At 40.0% G+C, this 17,549-nt stretch overlaps 2 protein-coding genes across 4 annotated transcripts in view; one reads left to right on the top strand and one right to left on the bottom strand.

Moving 5' to 3' along the window:
- Nucleotides 1–11,522, bottom strand: part of LOC125240055 (ceramide synthase 6-like) — a 22,946-nt gene extending 11,424 nt beyond the window's left edge. Inside the window, exon 1 of one of the 2 annotated variants that reach the window (XM_048147898.1) lies at nucleotides 11,386–11,522. The gene's annotated coding sequence lies outside the window, so the exon portion shown is untranslated. Of the gene's footprint in view, nucleotides 1–483; nucleotides 502–11,385 lie in introns of those variants that run through there. The other variant, XM_048147896.1, reaches the window with a different exon arrangement.
- LOC125239864 (serine palmitoyltransferase 3-like) lies at nucleotides 5,677–17,549 on the top strand. Of its 2 annotated transcripts, none has more exons than XM_048147589.1 (9): nucleotides 5,677–5,829; nucleotides 6,630–6,806; nucleotides 10,835–10,989; nucleotides 12,079–12,211; nucleotides 13,407–13,634; nucleotides 14,421–14,649; nucleotides 15,385–15,559; nucleotides 16,264–16,434; nucleotides 17,304–17,549. In XM_048147589.1, exons 1-9 carry the CDS (start codon nucleotides 5,725–5,727, stop codon nucleotides 17,422–17,424), a joined length of 1,494 nt encoding a protein of 497 aa, XP_048003546.1. In that variant the 5' UTR covers nucleotides 5,677–5,724; the 3' UTR covers nucleotides 17,425–17,549. The 2 variants fall into 2 exon arrangements, with proteins under 2 accessions (XP_048003546.1, XP_048003545.1); XM_048147588.1 differs by having other exon boundaries at nucleotides 12,019–12,211.

The raw sequence follows: 17,549 nt of genomic DNA, 5'->3' as shown, positions 1-17,549 counted from the left end.
AGGGGTCGTACGAGAAGTGTCCCAGACTGACAGCAATACTTACGCAGTTTGGCTTCTACCTGCTGATATTCCTTGGATATTTGAACCAGCTGCTTTTCCCGCCTAAGGTCACTAAAGAAAGGAACAGAGAGGTAAGACCATAGAGTATATTAGATAATATGGTATAGAGTTATCAGTCAAAATTTTCGAATGCAGCGCCATCTATTATTAAGTTACGACAACTTTTCACGACACTCACGACATCCGATGGTATGGGACGGGAAGTTTTCTCACGTTTACACTTGCTAATCACCGGATATATTCCACGAAGATGAAATCCCTTGCCCTTCATTTTGATTTAAATCCGTCCGTTTTAATTTAATAATATGAGTGAAGATCGTGTTAGTTTTAATCAATATAATACGTGTTAGTCCGTAAGGTACTACCTACCCATAACATGGGTCATGTTTCCTGGATATACTTAATCTCAAATAAAAGGCCTACCTGTAAAAATAAGACGTAATTCAGCTACAGTCTCACCTCAAATGTATCTAATAAACCGAAAAAATTCTAACGCATATGTACTTCGTTAGCTGGCCAATTCTGTACTCACAGTTTCCATCTTATTTTGATGTCGCTATACCACCTGCAAACTAGCGAACGGCATTCTATGGTTACATAAATGTAAATTTAAAAAAAAATTGTATTATTGTTACCTTTTCTGGTAAATAAGTTGAAATATTTATTCGTATGAAAGGTTGACGAATGACCTATTTAGAAATTCCTCCATCGATAAGTGGCGTTTCATGTTTAAAGGGTCCACATGCCTTATGTTCTATACGGAATCTTTAGGCATGGAAAGTCACATGAAAAGTTGTCGTAACTTAATAATAGATGGCGCTGCATTCGAAAATCTTGACTGATAACTCTATACCGTACTATTCAATATACTCTGGTTATTGACCGTGAGCGTAAGCGCTGGTGGCCTAGCAGTTAACAGCGCACGACACGACTTACAAAATCGTATCAGTAAAAATTGTTGAGATGGAATCGGCAAGTTTTTTGTGAACATGATTTTGTACAGGCATAACAAATGAAAATGAACAATACACTAACAATAATTAGAACAAAGAAATGGGCGTTTTACTGTAAAATATACTTACGCCCTTGAGATTTATGTAGGTACATTTAAAAATCAATAAAAAATGACGGTACGGTACGGTACAACGCAGATAGAAAGACGTCGGAAGTCTAGAGAACTAAATTAATAAGTAAAAAAAGGGAAAAGATAAAAATGCCTCCAAATACAAAAGTTAGCATTGATCGAAAGAATACTTACAAAAGTAAAAGATATGGTCATGAAGAGATAACTCACAGCATAAGGGCTGGCGGACATAACGTGAGTATAAAATAGTAAGTACATAACGTACGATACAAGTGCGAAAAAAGGAAGTACGAAACGAGTGGCGATAAAATAAAACACGACCGAAGGGAGTTAAGTATTGAAATAGGTAGCATATTACGATACAAGTGCGAAAAGGAGGAGTTTATTTGTACTGAAATTAGTACCTAAATTACGATACAAGTGCGAAAAAATGGAAGTACGAAACGAGTGGCGATATATTAAAACACGACCGAAGGGAGTGTTTTAAATTGACACGAGTTATAATTCCCTTTTCGCACGTGTATCGTACAACATTTTTCAGTACAGATGGCCCTCCGAAGTTTCGACCTGACATTTATAATGTACCACTTCTCGCACTAGTGCGTAAAAAAACACCATCTGTTCTATTCTGAAAAATTTCGGTCGTGTTTTAATTTATCGCCACTCGTTTCTAACTTCCTTTTTTTCGCACTTGTATCGTAATGTACTATTTCAGTACAGTATCGCCACTCGTTTCGAACTTCCTTTTTTACGCACTTGTATCGTAATGTACTATTATACCATGCACGAAATAAGCATCGGATCATTAAAAGAAAAACATGGACAGAAGTTATTTTTAAATCAATTTCTATTTATTAAGTCAGGTAGAAAGGTAGAATATATAAAGTAACCTAGTTGACCGTGACGTCACTCAATTCGATTTCATATAAATTCCATATTAGCAAATCGTTCAAATTTGTTTTGACAATTCTTAAAAAGAAGCTGATTTGACTAGGAGGCAACTAGCCTATTTACATTCTTCTGTTATCCCCATCAGAAATCTGAACCCATCCCTCCGTTGGACCGTAGCGCGCTTATCGCTCAGGGGTCGTACGAGAAGTGTCCCAGACTGACAGCAATACTTACGCAGTTTGGCTTCTACCTGCTGATATTCCTTGGATATTTGAACCAGCTGCTTTTCCCGCCTAAGGTCACTAAAGAAAGGAACAGAGAGGTAAGACCATAGAGTATATTAGATAATATGGTATAGAGTTATCAGTCAAAATTTTCGAATGCAGCGCCATCTATTATTAAGTTACGACAACTTTTCACGACACTCACGACATCCGATGGTATGGGACGGGAAGTTTTCTCACGTTTACACTTGCTAATCACCGGATATATTCCACGAAGATGAAATCCCTTGCCCTTCATTTTGATTTAAATCCGTCCGTTTTAATTTAATAATATGAGTGAAGATCGTGTTAGTTTTAATCAATATAATACGTGTTAGTCCGTAAGGTACTACCTACCCATAACATGGGTCATGTTTCCTGGATATACTTAATCTCAAATAAAAGGCCTACCTGTAAAAATAAGACGTAATTCAGCTACAGTCTCACCTCAAATGTACCTAACAAACCGAAAAAATTCTAACGCATATGTACTTCGTTAGCTGGCCAATTCTGTACTCACAGTTTCCATCTTATTTTGATGTCGCTATACCACCTGCAAACTAGCGAATGGCATTCTATGGTTACATAAATGTAAATAAAAAAAAAATTGTATTATTGTTACCTTTTCTGGTAAATAAGTTGAAATATTTATTCATATGAAAGGTTGACGAATGACCTATTTAGAAATTCCTCCATCGATAAGTGGCGTTTCATGTTTAAAGGGTCCACATGCCTTATGTTCTATACGGAATCTTTAGGCATGGAAAGTCACATGAAAAGTTGTCGTAACTTAATAATAGATGGCGCTGCATTCGAAAATCTTGACTGATAGCTCTTTACCGTACTATTCAATATACTCTGGTTATTGACCGTGAGCGTAAGCGCTGGTGGCCTAGCAGTTAACAGCGCACGACACGACTTACAAAATCGTATCAGTAAAAATTGTTGAGATGGAATCGGCAAGTTTTTTGTGAACATGATTTTGTACAGGCATAACAAATGAAAATGAACAATACACTAACAATAATTAGAACAAAGAAATGGGCGTTTTACTGTAAAATATACTTACGCCCTTGAGATTTATGTAGGTACATTTAAAAATCAATAAAAAATGACGGTACGGTACGGTACAACGCAGATAGAAAGACGTCGGAAGTCTAGAGAACTAAATTAATAAGTAAAAAAAGGGAAAAGATAAAAATGCCTCCAAATACAAAAGTTAGCATTGATCGAAAGAATACTTACAAAAGTAAAAGATATGGTCATGAAGAGATAACTCACAGCATAAGGGCTGGCGGACATAACGTGAGTATAAAATAGTAAGTACATAACGTACGATACAAGTGCGAAAAAAAGGAAGTACGAAACGAGTGGCGATAAAATAAAACACGACCGAAGGGAGTTAAGTATTGAAATAGGTAGCATATTACGATACAAGTGCGAAAAGGAGGAGTTTATTTGTACTGAAATTAGTACCTAAATTACGATACAAGTGCGAAAAAATGGAAGTACGAAACGAGTGGCGATATATTAAAACACGACCGAAGGGAGTGTTTTAAATTGACACGAGTTATAATTCCCTTTTCGCACGTGTATCGTACAACATTTTTCAGTACAGATGGCCCTCCGAAGTTTCGACCTGACATTTATAATGTACCACTTCTCGCACTAGTGCGTAAAAAAACACCATCTGTTCTATTCTGAAAAATTTCGGTCGTGTTTTAATTTATCGCCACTCGTTTCTAACTTCCTTTTTTTCGCACTTGTATCGTAATGTACTATTTCAGTACAGTATCGCCACTCGTTTCGAACTTCCTTTTTTACGCACTTGTATCGTAATGTACTATTATACCATGCACGAAATAAGCATCGGATCATTAAAAGAAAAACATGGACAGAAGTTATTTTTAAATCAATTTCTATTTATTAAGTCAGGTAGAAAGGTAGAATATATAAAGTAACCTAGTTGACCGTGACGTCACTCAATTCGATTTCATATAAATTCCATATTAGCAAATCGTTCAAATTTGTTTTGACAATTCTTAAAAAGAAGCTGATTTGACTAGGAGGCAACTAGCCTATTTACATTCTTCTGTTATCCCCATCAGAAATCTGAACCCATCCCTCCGTTGGACCGTAGCGCGCTTATCGCTCAGGGGTCGTACGAGAAGTGTCCCAGACTGACAGCAATACTTACGCAGTTTGGCTTCTACCTGCTGATATTCCTTGGATATTTGAACCAGCTGCTTTTCCCGCCTAAGGTCACTAAAGAAAGGAACAGAGAGGTAAGACCATAGAGTATATTAGATAATATGGTATAGAGTTATCAGTCAAAATTTTCGAATGCAGCGCCATCTATTATTAAGTTACGACAACTTTTCACGACACTCACGACATCCGATGGTATGGGACGGGAAGTTTTCTCACGTTTACACTTGCTAATCACCGGATATATTCCACGAAGATGAAATCCCTTGCCCTTCATTTTGATTTAAATCCGTCCGTTTTAATTTAATAATATGAGTGAAGATCGTGTTAGTTTTAATCAATATAATACGTGTTAGTCCGTAAGGTACTACCTACCCATAACATGGGTCATGTTTCCTGGATATACTTAATCTCAAATAAAAGGCCTACCTGTAAAAATAAGACGTAATTCAGCTACAGTCTCACCTCAAATGTACCTAACAAACCGAAAAAATTCTAACGCATATGTACTTCGTTAGCTGGCCAATTCTGTACTCACAGTTTCCATCTTATTTTGATGTCGCTATACCACCTGCAAACTAGCGAATGGCATTCTATGGTTACATAAATGTAAATAAAAAAAAAATTGTATTATTGTTACCTTTTCTGGTAAATAAGTTGAAATATTTATTCATATGAAAGGTTGACGAATGACCTATTTAGAAATTCCTCCATCGATAAGTGGCGTTTCATGTTTAAAGGGTCCACATGCCTTATGTTCTATACGGAATCTTTAGGCATGGAAAGTCACATGAAAAGTTGTCGTAACTTAATAATAGATGGCGCTGCATTCGAAAATCTTGACTGATAGCTCTTTACCGTACTATTCAATATACTCTGGTTATTGACCGTGAGCGTAAGCGCTGGTGGCCTAGCAGTTAACAGCGCACGACACGACTTACAAAATCGTATCAGTAAAAATTGTTGAGATGGAATCGGCAAGTTTTTTGTGAACATGATTTTGTACAGGCATAACAAATGAAAATGAACAATACACTAACAATAATTAGAACAAAGAAATGGGCGTTTTACTGTAAAATATACTTACGCCCTTGAGATTTATGTAGGTACATTTAAAAATCAATAAAAAATGACGGTACGGTACGGTACAACGCAGATAGAAAGACGTCGGAAGTCTAGAGAACTAAATTAATAAGTAAAAAAAGGGAAAAGATAAAAATGCCTCCAAATACAAAAGTTAGCATTGATCGAAAGAATACTTACAAAAGTAAAAGATATGGTCATGAAGAGATAACTCACAGCATAAGGGCTGGCGGACATAACGTGAGTATAAAATAGTAAGTACATAACGTACGATACAAGTGCGAAAAAAGGAAGTACGAAACGAGTGGCGATAAAATAAAACACGACCGAAGGAGTTAAGTATTGAAATAGGTAGCATATTACGATACAAGTGCGAAAAGGAGGAGTTTATTTGTACTGAAATTAGTACCTAAATTACGATACAAGTGCGAAAAAATGGAAGTACGAAACGAGTGGCGATATATTAAAACACGACCGAAGGGAGTGTTTTAAATTGACACGAGTTATAATTCCCTTTTCGCACGTGTATCGTACAACATTTTTCAGTACAGATGGCCCTCCGAAGTTTCGACCTGACATTTATAATGTACCACTTCTCGCACTAGTGCGTAAAAAAACACCATCTGTTCTATTCTGAAAAATTTCGGTCGTGTTTTAATTTATCGCCACTCGTTTCTAACTTCCTTTTTTCGCACTTGTATCGTAATGTACTATTTCAGTACAGTATCGCCACTCGTTTCGAACTTCCTTTTTTACGCACTTGTATCGTAATGTACTATTATACCATGCACGAAATAAGCATCGGATCATTAAAAGAAAAACATGGACAGAAGTTATTTTTAAATCAATTTCTATTTATTAAGTCAGGTAGAAAGGTAGAATATATAAAGTAACCTAGTTGACCGTGACGTCACTCAATTCGATTTCATATAAATTCCATATTAGCAAATCGTTCAAATTTGTTTTGACAATTCTTAAAAAGAAGCTGATTTGACTAGGAGGCAACTAGCCTATTTACATTCTTCTGTTATCCCCATCAGAAATCTGAACCCATCCCTCCGTTGGACCGTAGCGCGCTTATCGCTCAGGGGTCGTACGAGAAGTGTCCCAGACTGACAGCAATACTTACGCAGTTTGGCTTCTACCTGCTGATATTCCTTGGATATTTGAACCAGCTGCTTTTCCCGCCTAAGGTCACTAAAGAAAGGAACAGAGAGGTAAGACCATAGAGTATATTAGATAATATGGTATAGAGTTATCAGTCAAAATTTTCGAATGCAGCGCCATCTATTATTAAGTTACGACAACTTTTCATGTGACTTTCCATCCTAAAGGTTATGTTGCCTTATGGCACATAAAGAATGTGGACCCTTTAAACATGGAACGCCACGTATTTATTATTTTATTATTATTATTTGTAAAGCAGGCAGGCAGTTGTAGTAACCTGATAAACCCTGTATCCAGTTGTCGGTAGAGGTTTCAGGTGTTATGTGGAATTAGCATGTGCTTGTCTAACTTATTCTTGAATTCGTTTACACTTTGGGCCGATATTACATCCTCCGGGAGCTGATTCCAAGCTTTTACCACTCTATTACTAAAGAAATGTCTATGAGGATTGTTGTATGACCTGCGAGAGACCAGTTTATACTGATGACCTCTCAGACGGGTGTTGTTATTACGTTCTAGCATTTTATGAAAATCTTTGAGGTCATAATGTTGGGTTAGTATTTTGTATGTCTCGATCAGGTCTCCACGCTCTCTACGCTCCTTCAGGCTTGTAAGCTTTAGGAACTCCAATCTTTCCTCATAGGACATTTTTTTAAGTTTCTTCGGTATTTTGGTGAAGCTGCGTTGAACCTTCTCCAACAAATCGATGTCCTTGATAAAATAAGGGCTCCACACTTGAAACGCGTATTCCAATATAGGCCTAACATAGGTTTTGTGAATTTTGAGCATCATATCTGGCGTCAGATTCCCGAAAGCTTTTCTTATGAGGTAGATGAGACTCTTTGCTCTCTTAACGATCGATGTTATGTGTTCTGTGGGATTTATGGCGGGATTTTTATATAAGTTTGATGCGATCATTCATCCACGGTGTTTTCAGTCAAAGGAAATAGTAAATCCGATGTACTTTGGATATGTTTAGGAAAATTAACGATAGAGGGCGTGAAAAACAATTATATGCCGTAGTGCATGTTGTTCGCTAGATGTCACTGTTACCCCCGCAAACTGGATAATGACTTGTTATCGTAAATTGTATAAGTATTTTTTGAAGTCCAAAATTTTCGCTTGATGTCGCTGTACCACCCGCAAACTAGCGAACGGCATTCTATGGCCGTATTTATGTATTAAATTGTAAATTTCATTAATGTCCTTCTATTAGCAAATAAGTTAGCGTTCAAATATTTAGTAATGTGACTGGTTGATGAAGGACCTATTTAGAAATCTCGCCATAAATATGTGGCGTTCCACGTTTAAAGGGTCCACATGCTTTATGTTCTTAAATCCTTTAGACATGGAAAGTCACATGAAAAGTTGTCATAACTTAATAATAGATGGCGCTGCATTCGAAAATCTTGACTGATAACTCTATACCATACTATTCAATATACTCTATGCATTCATCAACCAGTCACATATAACTATTTAATTATATGTAATTAACCGTAGAATGCCGTTCGCTAGTTTGCATGTGGTACAGCGACATCTAACGAAAAATTTGGACATCAAAAATACTTAAATATACATTTTACGAAAAGTCATTATCCCGTCTGCGGGGTAACAGTGACATCTAGCGAACAACTTGCACTACGGCATATAATTATTTTTCACGCCCTCTAATCACGAATCAAATAGCGTAAATTATCAGTATCACTACGCGACACTAGGTGCCAACAGTGTCGCGTCTGCCAAAAATGTAATATTAAAAGTTTACAACTTATATTACAAGTAGAAGGAATTGAAAACAGAGTACTGATTAATACCATAGAGTAATAGAATTGTAGGTTCATGATTAATACTATTGTAATATTAGCTAGGTATAAAAATTGTTGAGCATTAGGCTCCCCACATACAGTCTTAAAAATTCATAATCTTAAAAAAAATTTGTATGCAAATTGACAGTTCAAACTGACACTGACAGATTGACTGACAGTTTGAACTGTCAATTTGCATACAAGTTTTTTTTAAGATTATGAATTTTTAAGACTGTCTGTGGGGAGCCTTAGACTCTTTGTCACTATAATCATAGAGTATATTGAATAGTATGGTATAGAGTTATCAGTCAAGATTTTCGAATGCAGCGCCATCTATTATTAAGTTACGACAACTTTTCACGTGACTTTCCATCTAAAGGTTCCTTTTGGAACATAAAGCATGTGGACCCTTTAAACATGGAACGCCACATATTTATGGCGGGATTTCTATATAGGTCATTCATCAAACAGTCACATTAATCAATATTTGAACACCAACTCATTTGCCAAAGAAGTTCACATTAACAAAATCATAAAATTTACAATTTAATACATGTAATTATTAGCCATTAGAAGGCCGTTCGCTAGTTTGCGGGTGGTACAGCAACATCTTGCTGTCCAAATCAAAAAATACTTATACATTTTACGAAAACAAGTCATTACCCAGTTTGCGGAAGTAACAGTGACATCTAGCGAACAACTTGCACTACGGCAAATAATTGTTTTTCACGCCTCTATCGTAAATTTTCCTAAACATATCCAAAGTACATCGGATTTACTATTTCCTTTGACTGAAAACACCGTGACTATAATTAAATAACTTGCATTTACTGATGTATGGAGTTACAACTCTTACTTAAGCCTCCGCCACGGTGTCCTGCCGTTTCGCCAAAAAACGTTTCGTCAAATTTCATTTCCCAATAATCATATCGCAATAGTTTCATTTCCCAAAGTATTGTTTGGCAAAGGTATGTTTCGCAATGAATTTGTTTGGTCAAATTATCATTTGGCACAATTTTACTTAGTCAAATTTTATTTAGACAAAACTTTATTTCGCAAACGTTTTTAATGGCAAAACTTATATCCCAAAAACATGTTTGGTCAAAATTTCACATCGCAAATTTCGAAAATATTTAGGCATTTGCATTTTCATTTCTACGGGATTAATTTAATTTACCGAAGATTTTTTTGCCAAATTTAACTTAAAATTGTCAATGATAATTTCAGTTTTATTCCCAAGGCTTGGACAAGAAAAGTTTGCTCAACTTTATTTTTGTCAAATTAATTACTGGACAAAATTATTTTGTCAACTATTTTTTTGTCAAAAATGTTTCTACAAATTACACCATGCAAAACCAAGTTTGACAATAAATATTACAAGGCATAAATGTAATTTAATAATTTTATTAGTATTGTAACAAAAAACTCGCGTGCGACAGGGTCAGTTTAGGTGCGATGACGAGCGAAGCGAGGAGGACGTGTTAGGTTGACAGTGAGCAAACTGGAAATGGCTTTTTAAAGTAATTAAAAATTAATAGAACATAATGGTCTTGAAAACATCAGGTTTCTTTTTAATAAAATGTATCCGGACATGTAAGTGAAAATGTCATCCTTGAGATTTGCAGCAGGAGGAAAAAAGTACGACATACACATTATTTCACACAAATCTTGGACACAAAGTATAAAATCAACAAACAAATTTCTAGTGCGCCATTTAATTACAATATATTGGGAAATGGAAATTTTGCCTAACAATACCTTTGACTAAATAATATTTGGTAAAATGAAATTTGACCAAGTAAATATTTTGGGAAACAAATACTTGCCAAAAAAAGTTTTGCTAAATGTCAATTTGCGATAAGTTGTTTTGCCAAACGTTTATTTGGGAAATGATAATTTGGGAATAATAGTTTGGGAAACGTTTTTTGGCGAATCGTCAGTAAACCCTCCGCCACACATAAAGCGTTTTGCAATGATAGCGGTGCGCTGGCGGAACGCTGGCGTTCCGCTCGCAATCCGCGCATTCCGCTCGCAATTCGCGCACGTTAGTTCCCGCCGGCGTCCGCTGGGCGCAACGCCAGCATTCGTCCGGCGCACCGCTATCATTGCACTCCGCTAACGCTCCGCCTACGCTACGCTCTCAAAACGCGCATGTGTGGCTGAGCTTTTATTCCTCTATGATGTAGGTAAGTAGGCCTTGCCAAGTGAAGCAGCCGTTTGCGTTTATTACGAGACTACAGCCTGATTCTACCTACTGCGTCTACTTTTAGGGTTACGCGCCACTGTACAGGCCATTTGACCAGTTCTATTCCCGCTACGTGTACCGCCGCGTTCGGCATTGTTTCAACCGACCAGTGAGCTCCGCGCCGGCTGAAGAAATCACTCTCATGGAACGCTCCAGTGATGATTACAATTGGACCATGAAGTAAAGTTTTTTTGGTGTTTACATCACGCCATTATCCTGGAGGGGTAGACAAAGACTACAGATTTCCACTTGCTACGATCCTGGCCATACCTTTTTCTTTTGCTTCCTTCTACAACATCAAGGTTTCTGTTTAGCCCAATGGTTGACTGGTAGAGAATGCCTCAAGACGGTCCGCCACTTGTACTCTTTTTTTTTTTAATTTGTGCAATAAAGTTTTTTAAATAAATAAATAATAAACGTTCATGATGCAAGCACTCTAGATAGGACCCGTAGCCGAATGGCATTTCTACGACGCGAAACGAAAACGAAACGCTGCGAAAGGTAGTCTGGCTCTTTTCGTGAGCGTTTGTGCCATTTACGGGCCTACGCACCTAGTTTAGGGTGCTCGATATTCACCTGCTTTTTCTTCAGGATTTCCCCGATTTGATCCGAGAAAATCTCTCCCAACTCTAGCTTCTTATCCCTAGAAGAAGAAATAAGGATAGCAAAATAGTTATTTGTTTTACAAGGGGGCAAAGTTGTTGTTTAACCGCACGTGCCAATATTGATACCCGAGCAAGCGAAAGATTCATCCAATATTGAACCGCGGGCGTAGCGAGTGATTCAAAAAGTGGAATCTTGAGCGTTGCGAGGGTTTCAAAGCACGAAGGTTAAACAAACTTTGCCACCGAGTGAAACACAAAATTTTTCAAAAGAGATTTGTTACCATTCATTCGTTTATTGTTTCCTCATGACCAAACCCCCCAAAACATACCTTTTATCATTTATTGCAATACATCTTCATTTAGTCCACCCTTTTCTATGAATTCCGTGATTTATCTGATTCTATTCTATCTAATTGTTCTGAGACCTTGCTGCGGGCCGATTTTTGAGTCTCACGCGTTCGAATTCAGAAAATTGTCACTGAAAATAATAAGCAAGTCACCGTTTTCAATCGGTATTTTAGTGACAAAATCCCGTATGCGAGATTCAAAAATCGCCCCCTGCTCATGTCAGACTTTCAGAACGAATTTACTGCAAATATTGCAGGTTCACAGGCCGCGAGCAACAGTGCGTGAACCTCGGCTCGTACAACTACGTCGGCTACAGAGGCGGGAAGAAAGAAGTAGAAGATGCAGCGCGGAGCTACGGACTGGTGCTGAGCTCCCCTCGCGCTGAGCTGGGCTCGTGTCAGCTGCATGAGCAGCTTGAGAATGAGCTGGCTGAGTTCTTTGGAGTCGAGGTACAGGTCTTTTAGTAGGAGTTTACTGGTTGCGTGCTCACATCATCATCATCATTTCAGCCATTAATCGCCCACTGCTAAGCATAGGCCTCCCTTTGTGTACGCCACTTATCCCGGCCCTGGGCTAATCTCATCCAGAAGTGCCCCGCAGTTTTTCGAATGTCGTCCACCCAACGAGCCAACGGATGCCAGGCGCTTCTTACATCCGATAGCGGCCACCATTCGGTCAACATTTTTGTCCACCTGCCATCACTCTGCCTCGGCAACATGCCCCACCTGATTCCATTTGAGTTAAGAAATGACGTCACCCACGTCCCGCACCTTCGGGTGAGGTATGTCGAGGTCCAACGCCGCACGCGTTGGACCTCGACATACCTCACTCGATCTTGAAGCTTAATGCCGAGCATGGTGCGCTCCATCGCTCTCTGTGCTACCCGTATCTTATGCACAGCTATCTTAGTGAGCGTCCATGTCTAGGCAACGTATGCGTGCTGACAGGCGGCGTGAACCTGGGGCTTACGTCCATATAACTATGTCGGCTACAGAGGCGGGAAGAAAGAAGTAGAAGATGCAGCGCGGAGCTACGGACTGGTGCTGAGCTCCCCTCGCGCTGAGCTGGGCTCGTGTCAGCTGCATGAGCAGCTTGAAAATGAGCTGGCTGAGTTCTTTGGAGTCGAGGTCAGTACAGGTCTTTAGTAGGAGTTTACTGGACTGGTTGCGTGATCACAGGCTGCGTGAACCTGGGGCTTACGTCCGTACAACTATGTCAGCTACAGAGGTGAGAAGAAAGAAGTAGAACTAAAAAAAAAAAAAAAAAAAGCGCGGAGCTTCGGACTTGTTCTAAGGTCCCCTCGCGCTGAGCAGCTTGAGAATGAGTTAGCTGAGTTCTTTGGAGTTGAGGTCAGTTTCGAAGTGTTTAGAAATCCAGAAACTAAAAGTTTACCAAATATTATAAGTAGGTACAATTTCATAAATTACTTGCTCATAATGTTCATAACAGACTAGCTCATTTGGTTGGTACAAATGCGTTGGTGCGAATGCAGTCGTGCATGTTTCAGGCAGCTTTGGTCACAATGGTATCAAAGACGCGTGGGTGGACGTTACTGTTACTCAGTAGTTTCTTACCCGCTTTTTAGTGTTGAGCGACGCGAGCAAACATTCAATATATCGATATCAATAAAGACGTCTGTTACAGGCAGCAGTGGTCGTTGGCAACGGCTTTCTTACCAATTTGCTGACGCTGTCAGCTCTTGTGGGCCCTGACTCGCTCGTGTTGAGCGACGATAGTAACCACACCAGCCTAATACTGGGCATGCGGCTTGCGCAAGTGCCTGTGAGGGTGTTCAGGCATAATGACATGAAGCACCTGGAACAACTGGCGAGGGAGGCGCGCGCTGAGGGACGTTGGCAGAAGATTGTTATCGTGAGTATCAGATATCTACTTAGTACTTATACACCAATAACGGAAAATTAAAAACGATCCACTCATCGAATGATACAGCGTGTGACGTGACGCATTTCTTTTTATGCCATCGGAGGCAAACTAGGCAAAGATACTTATTAAACTGATACCACGTAACATAGTTACCTCACTTCAGTAAGTTTAAACCTTTGAAATACCATTTCAAAGTTAAAAATACGCTCCTTGTTTTACAAGATAAGATACACTATCTAAGCTTAATTCTTTATGTTAAAAGTACCTATAATTTGACTATGTGAAATCAAGTGAAATACCTTCTAAAGAAAACTGAGACTAATATGTGTCTGTTAATTTTAAAAATTGTAATAATATAAGTTACATCTATTTATAAAATATTCCTTGTACTAATAAAATTGATAACTGGCTGTTAAAGAAAATATTGTACTGCAATTGACTTGGGATCGATTACCGGTTTTCGTTATGAGAGAGAGTTGAGTAGTTTATTTGCTGGTGGTAACCGATACCAGGCTCAAGGGCATTATAGCTTTGGATTGTGAAGGATAAGGATTGGATCGGAAATATAGTGGAGTTGATGTTGTAAAAAGTGAAGGATATAAGGATTGGATCGGAAATATAGTGGAGTTGATGTTGTAACTGTGGTTTTATTACTCAAGAAAATATCACCTGAATTGGGTATTGAAAGGTCTAACCTTTCAACTACATCCTTACGTCGCGTCATGCATCTTGGACAGATTTTCCGTGACTTCAAGACCGAACTTCACTTGGCAGGTATTGGAGGGAATCTACAGCATGACCGGTTCCCTAGCCGCTCTCCCAGCAGCTGTCGCTCTGAAGAAGCAACTAGGCCTTCACATCTACATCGACGAGGCTCACAGCATCGGTCTGGGGCCGAGAGGACGAGGAGCGACTGATGCATGTGGCGTGGATCCTAGAGATGTGGATGTACTAATGGGGACGTTTAGTAAAAGCTTTCCGGGAGCGGGCGGTTATATAGCAGGTACTTCTAGTCACCTCTAGCAATTGAAGATAGTCTTATTAAATAGTTGTACGGGTTGTACCTCCACGGGCATTTGAAATCTGGGCTACAGAGGCATGGACTCTCGTCTACTCATCCGAACGTTGAAGGTAGGTCTTCACATCTACATCGTCGAAGCTCGCAGCATCGGTCTGGGACCGAAAGGACGAGGGAGACTGACGCATGTGGCGTGAATCCGAAAGATGCGGAATGCACTAATAGGGACGATTAGTAAGAGCTTCCCTAGAGCGGGCGGGTATATAGCCAGTTCGTATACCCTGGATATTGGAGATTGACTTCTAGCCGTAGCGAATCGTGATTTGGGGCCACAGAAGCATGTGGAGTGGAGCGGTTATACGTTTACGCCTAAACGTTGAAGTTAGTCTTGTAGCTGAAAGTAGGTTGAAGGTCAATGGATAAATTGACAGGGTCTAGAGAATTTGATAAACTACAGCTTATCCAACATTGACGTGGGGATAAAGATTCTTGCAGAGTACAGGAGATGTCAAAGTACTTATGTTCATCGATGCGCTCGATGGTGGTCGCCTTTAATGAGAGCTCTGATGCAGAAATTACCTATTTGCTAGTAGTTAGGCACAGTATGCGTAACCTCATCTGAATTGACCCAAGGAACATTGGTGGTTGTTGCGCCAAACCTACCGATCCCAGCGGCATGCACCCCAAAGTGTTCACAATAATAGATGAATCTCTGTTTAGGTTCAGCCGCGCTGGTAAGCCATCTGCGCGCGCACGGCGCCGCGCATGCATACGTGCAAGCTATGCCGCCACCTGTCACTGCGCAGGTGCTATGCGCATTACGAGACCTGCGCGCACCGGCAGGCCAAGCTCGAGTGATTGCCCTGAAGGAGAATATTCGCTACTTCCGTGACAGGTCAGTAACATATTGCAGTGTCTCTAGTCTCTAGTAAGTACTAATACGCGTAGGTAGGTAGTTAGTAGATAGGCGTCACCGCGCGATTGCTGGCCAGACTCGTGGGGTCACGCTGAGGGTAAATATGGGATACTGCAATCAGTCAGTATACTTATCTAGTTCAGATTCAGACGCATTGGTAGTGCTAAGAATGTAGATATGTAGGTATAGGAAGTCTTAGGAAGGGATGGGTCATAACACGACCTGGTAATGTTTAATGCAAATAAAGTATCTTTATCTTTAAAGAATTATTTTCAAAACTTTCAGTACCAACGTATCAATTTGATAAACATGCGATAACCAGGATTTCAGGTTCTCATACAGAGGCAGGGATGAAATAGTTTACCTTCAGCGTCGCAGGTTTGATGACTCGGTCAAATCCCAAGAGGAGAGGGGGGTGCTAGACCCCCTGAGAAGTTAGTAAAATGCGACCATCTTTTAGTGCGTTTTCACATTTATCCGATCTGATATTGATGTCGGACCGATAGGTACCCCGTGCAGGCGTGCATATATATATATATATATATATTTACGCCGCCATCTTTGATTTATTCCTTTGGAATCCTTCCTACATCCGATATCGGATCGGATAATGTGAAAACACAATTACTCTGACAGTACGGAGTAACTCTTACTGATTTTACTCACCAAAGTACTTATTCCAGGTTACAATCCATGGGAGTAGTCGTCCACGGGCACGAGCAGTCGCCAGTGGCGGCCATGTTGGTGTACTCACCGAGCAAGATGGTGGCCTGCGTGGAGCGGCTCACGGCGGCCGGGGTCGCGGCCGCCGGCGTCTCGTTCCCGGCCACGCCGATGCACCAGGCGCGCATGCGGTCAGTGTCCTGATACTGTACAGCCAGTGGCGCCGTGTGTACTCGCCGGCAAGATGGCGGCCGGGGTCGCGGCCGTCGGCGTCTCGTTCTCGGCCACGCCGCTGCACCAGGCGCGCACGCGCATGCGGTCAGTGTCCTGATACTGTACAGCCAGTGGCGCCGTGTGTACTCGCCGGCAAGATGGCGGGAGTGGATCGGCTCACGGCGGCCGGGGTCGCGGCATTGTTAAGCACAATCTCCTCTGGAATTCAAATTCGCGGCTTTCCCGATTCAATCTAAAGACCGGCAACAACCAATGGACATCTATCAAAATCTATGGAACGAAAAATTCAAACTTTCAAGAATGTCTGAAGGTTCCTAATAGCACATAAAGCATGTGGATCCTTTAAACATTGAACCCCACATATTTATGGCGGGATTTTTTAAATAGGTTTGATGTAATCATTCATCAACCATTCACATATATAACTACTTCTACACGGACTTGTAGAACGACACAGTGACATCTAGCGAACAACTTGCACAACGGCATATAATTGTTTTTCACGCCCTCTATCGTTGAGTTTCCTAAACATATCCTAAGTACTTTTAATAATAAAACTACCGTGAGACACTGACATATTAAACATGTAAAATCGGGTAACTCACGTAAAAATTGTCGAAGGTGAAAATGCTCCGCGTTACGGAGCGAAACATGTCGAGCGACCATCAACAATTTTACGTGAGTTACCAGATTTTAAATGTTTAATATCCTAAGTACATCGGATTTACTATTTCCTTTGACTGAAAATACCGAAGGAAATTATGGAAGCGGAAGACATGCTGCGCCGACCCCTATAACTAAGTAATCGGCTTGTACTTGGTTGCAGGTTCTGCCTGTCAGCTGCACATACCAGAGAGCACTTGGACACAGCGCTAGCGGCCATAGAGGCCGCTACAGACGAGCTGGGGCTGCGGTACTCGAGACAAAACAAAGCTATACCACAATAAATAATACTACTTAGGAGGTCGATATTAATAAATCAATAGTTATTTTCCCCTCACTAGCTCGGAAACACGTGTTTTGTCCTTCAATACCAGCGGGTAAAAACGCATTTTATCCACTAGTGGGTAAA

The sequence above is a fragment of the Leguminivora glycinivorella genome, chromosome 26 (assembly GCF_023078275.1).
Source record: "Leguminivora glycinivorella isolate SPB_JAAS2020 chromosome 26, LegGlyc_1.1, whole genome shotgun sequence".
NCBI lineage: Eukaryota > Metazoa > Arthropoda > Insecta > Lepidoptera > Tortricidae > Leguminivora > Leguminivora glycinivorella.
The sequence above is the reverse complement of the archived record's forward strand: the minus strand, read 5'-3'. Positions and strand labels throughout refer to the sequence as shown.

What these genes read in the sequence shown, in the direction of transcription:
- LOC125239864 (XM_048147588.1), top strand. Translation starts at nt 5,725, where the DNA reads ATGCCTCCAAATACAAAAGTTAGCATTGATCGAAAGAATACTTACAAA. An exon ending in CTGAGTTCTTTGGAGTCGAG is followed by an intron (nt 12,212 to 13,406) that starts GTACAGGTCTTT and finishes CGTCTGTTACAG; the next exon opens with GCAGCAGTGGTCGTTGGCAA. An exon ending in AGCGGGCGGTTATATAGCAG is followed by an intron (nt 14,650 to 15,384) that starts GTACTTCTAGTC and finishes ATCTCTGTTTAG; the next exon opens with GTTCAGCCGCGCTGGTAAGC.